Source organism: Xiphophorus maculatus, chromosome 8 (assembly GCF_002775205.1).
Source record: "Xiphophorus maculatus strain JP 163 A chromosome 8, X_maculatus-5.0-male, whole genome shotgun sequence".
NCBI lineage: Eukaryota > Metazoa > Chordata > Actinopteri > Cyprinodontiformes > Poeciliidae > Xiphophorus > Xiphophorus maculatus.
In genome coordinates, this window is record NC_036450.1 from 16,602,736 (window position 1) to 16,606,406 (window position 3,671).

Sequence of the window (3,671 nt, forward strand, 5' to 3'; positions counted from 1 at the left end):
TTTCACATTTAAAATGTTGTACCACGTGTAAACTCGCTTGTGATCCACACAAATATTCATATGTGAAATTATGTGCCACATGAAAAAGTACAGGTGGATTTGGAACTGATCATGGTGGGAGGGGGAAACATGTCATACACAGTTAACCAGCATGCTTACCAGCTGATAGATAGATAGATAGATAGATAGATAGATAGATAGATAGATAGATAGATAGATAGATAGATAGATAGATAGATAGATAGATAGATAGATAGATAGATAGATAGATAGATAGATAGATAGATAGATAGATAGATAGATAGATAGATAGATAGATAGATAGATAGATAGATAGATAGATAGATAGATAGATAGATAGATAGATAGATAGATAGATAGATAGATCGTGTTCATCGATGAACACTGTCCCTTTAATTCTAACGCTGACGTCACAACACGATGACTCGTTTATTTTGCGACCGCACCGGCTCAAATTCTCTCTGGCTAAAGCTACATCCATAGACAGAAAAATATAAATCATAGTGTGAATAATACCAGAAGTGATGCTTCTTGGGGAATCTTCCGCTCAACGCTTCAAAATGTAATTCAGCCACCAGACGCCTCGGAAGACAACAAGCCCCAGTTTGCGTTGAATCAACACGGTCTGTTTCATGTATGATCCTGCAGGCATTCTTGCATTTTCTGCATGCTGCTCTGTAGTGTTGCTGTGATTTACCTGAATGTGCGTCAAAGTACTTCGTAGCTGTCTCATCACACCTGAGAATGCACCGTTTGCATAAGTCTGCATTTTGTGTAGCGTTGCTAACACGTTTTGCATTTACAAAAGCATTTACAGGTTCCAGTAATAAAAACTGTCTATGATTATTTTTGCTTTTCTTTTTGCAGAGTTTTGTTGCATACTAAAGAGGGAATCTGGAAATTCCATTAGCATTGCTGAGCTCCTTCACTAAAGCCGGTCTGGGGGCTGGAAGCAGGTCCCACTGTGTATCCCCCACTTGTCACTCCTGTGCACCACACTGGGCTCTAGTAGCCCCTCCATGCCTGTGATCCCCATCCCACGCAGGGTGCGCAGCTTCCATGGCCCCCACACCACCTGCATGCACTCTGCCTGCGGCTCGGCGCACACCAACAAGCTGGTGCGCACCAAGTACAACAACTTTGACCTTTACCTGCGCTCCCGGTGCATGTACAGCTTCCTGCGCTTCTTGCTGTACTTTGGCTGCAGCCTGCTGACCTCCCTTCTTTGGGTGCTCCTCTCTGCCCTCTTCTTCCTGCAGTACGTCAGTGTGCGCGTCCTCCTTCGGCTGCAGTACAAGCTTTCCGTCATCCTACTTCTGCTCGGACACCGGCGCCTGGACTTTGGCGTGCTCAACGATCTGATTATCTACAGCATGCACATCACCATGTTTCTGGTGGGGGGACTCGGCTGGTGCTTTATGGTGTTTGTGGACATGTAGCTGAACTGCTGAGAATGTTGAAAAGACTGAAAGGGCGCAATGAGGAGGCATCACACGGCAACTTGAGCATCATGTGGCGCTAGACGGGAAAGTACCTGTGACATTTTTTGCGATGCAACTGTTGCTCAGCTAAGATTTGTCATCCTTAAAAAAGAAATTCTGTCTTGCTAGACTTCTGATCCATTCAACACCAAGTCACATCACTATTTCGTCTTTATAAACAAACCATCAGGGTTCTGTGTACTTGATCCATTGATAAAGTTTTGATCATTGATCATGCTTATTAAATGTTTTGAAAAATTGTGTAAATAATTTGCCATAAAAATGCTGAAATAGCACATAGAAGCTTCTTAAAATCTCATTACGATCAGGGGAAAAAAATCATCTTCCGTCTTGCTCTTGTTAATTGTGGTTGACTCATATACTCATATTGACTCATATAAATAATAAATTATAGAATTTGATTAAACCAACCATAGCTTTGACTGATATATATTTTATATGATGTGTCAAGAAAGCTCATTTGCTTACGGACAATTACTTTGAACCTTCAGTTGTCAAGGCCGATAAAAATGGAAACATTTTCACTAAAATGTGAGAAAACAAGTATGAAACTGCAAAAGCACAACATGGCAGAGGAGCGCACTGACCTCTGTCCACCTGACCGGCAGTAGTTTCAAAACTCTTTAGCTCCTGACCCACAAAATAGCAATGGACACTTGTGACCCCAAGTTTTGATTGAATTTATACTTTTTAATCAAATTCAATTAAAACAGATGAAATAAAAATTGGATAACAGCTTATATAATTTCAAAGAAATTGCCTTTACTCACTTCTAAGTGCAATTTTTTAAAACATATTTTTTAATAATTAAAAAATAAATATGTTTTACCATAATCCTTATTCAGTTAAATTCCTAAAGAGGATCCCATTACGCCACACAAGTTGATTTGTGACTTCAAATGAAATTCCATTTTAAAAATGTACTGAACAGTTGTTAAAAAAATCTACATTGTTTCTTTTCAGTTAGAAAAACTAAAATTACTTTGTTGTCTTCTCACATTAAGATACAGACTAATTAATTTGACAAACTATTTAAAGAAAGACATTTGTTGGGTTATTGTTTAATGGATGGAGGTCTTTGTATGCAGTTGTTTGAAACCATATACATCCAATATGGAAAAAACAATACACTCAAACTTACTAGAAGGGGACCAGCAACTTGTATTTCATAAATTTGTAAACCTTTTCATCAAAATAAGTGTTTGTTTTATAAAGCTATGACTAACTATAACAGGAAATGTGAAGGTCACAGTTGCATGAAATACTGACGTATGACTGTATGATGCAAGTTTGTCTTTTGTTTCGACATATCTTGAGGTTTGCTCTAAAAGCCACAGATACGTTTGGCTATATTAGGCCCTGTGCAAACGTTATCTTTTAAATATACATTTATATTCCAGATTAAGTAAATGTGCAGTTATATGTCAACCCATGGAAGCGAAAAAGGAGCACTGATGTGTGATTTTGTGGTTAGTGTGACATTTAACATGTTTTTTTTTTTAAGTTATTTAATAAATATTCTTGTCTGTTGCATTGTTATTTAAAATGCAAAGCCAAGGGAATGTGTTTACCATGCAGTCCTGCACCCATGATATCATGCCTCGAGCTGTGTCATAAGAGTGTGTGACAGTTCAACTTGAGAACGCCTCTGGGTCAAGTGTTCCATCAGTCGCTCTTCACATGGTCTCAGAGTCGCTCTGACAGACTTCTCTGTTTAGCTTCCTCTGGCACACAACCACAACTGGACGCCTCTGTTTCTGCCAAGCATAACAATGGACATGGCTGGCTCCCAACAGCCTTATATAGCCTCATTTACACTTGGCATAAAGGAAGCTAACAGGAACTGCTGAGACCTCTGGCTGAGCTGAAATATGCATTTTAGTACTTAATTCTAAGGAACTGAACATTTTATTTAATATAGATTTTGGTTTTAGTTTTCTAATTAAATCAAGCAAAAAATAGTCTGGAAATTGTTTTAATGCCAGCTTTAGATCTGAACTTTTGACACTAGCTGGTGGGCTGACTGAGACATGCTTGAGACCCATTTGGCCTCTGGCTGTAAATGGATAATCGGGGCAACAATAAGCTTTTGTGCACAGGATAAACACATCATATGCCTCATATTCTGAGTCTGGGCTGATCTAACTG

General features: G+C 38.9%; 1 protein-coding gene across 2 annotated transcripts; it reads left to right on the forward strand.

Moving 5' to 3' along the window:
- Positions 1-454: 454 nt before the first annotated feature.
- Positions 455-3,451, forward strand: tmem250 (transmembrane protein 250). Of its 2 annotated transcripts, none has more exons than XM_023337968.1 (2): positions 455-655; positions 889-3,451. In XM_023337968.1, the coding sequence occupies exon 2, from the start codon at positions 1,041-1,043 to the stop codon at positions 1,458-1,460; it is 420 nt and encodes a 139-aa protein (XP_023193736.1). In that variant the 5' UTR covers positions 455-655; positions 889-1,040; the 3' UTR covers positions 1,461-3,451. The 2 variants fall into 2 exon arrangements, with proteins under 2 accessions (XP_023193736.1, XP_023193734.1); XM_023337966.1 differs by having other exon boundaries at positions 455-644.
- The last annotated feature ends 220 nt before the right edge of the window (positions 3,452-3,671 follow it).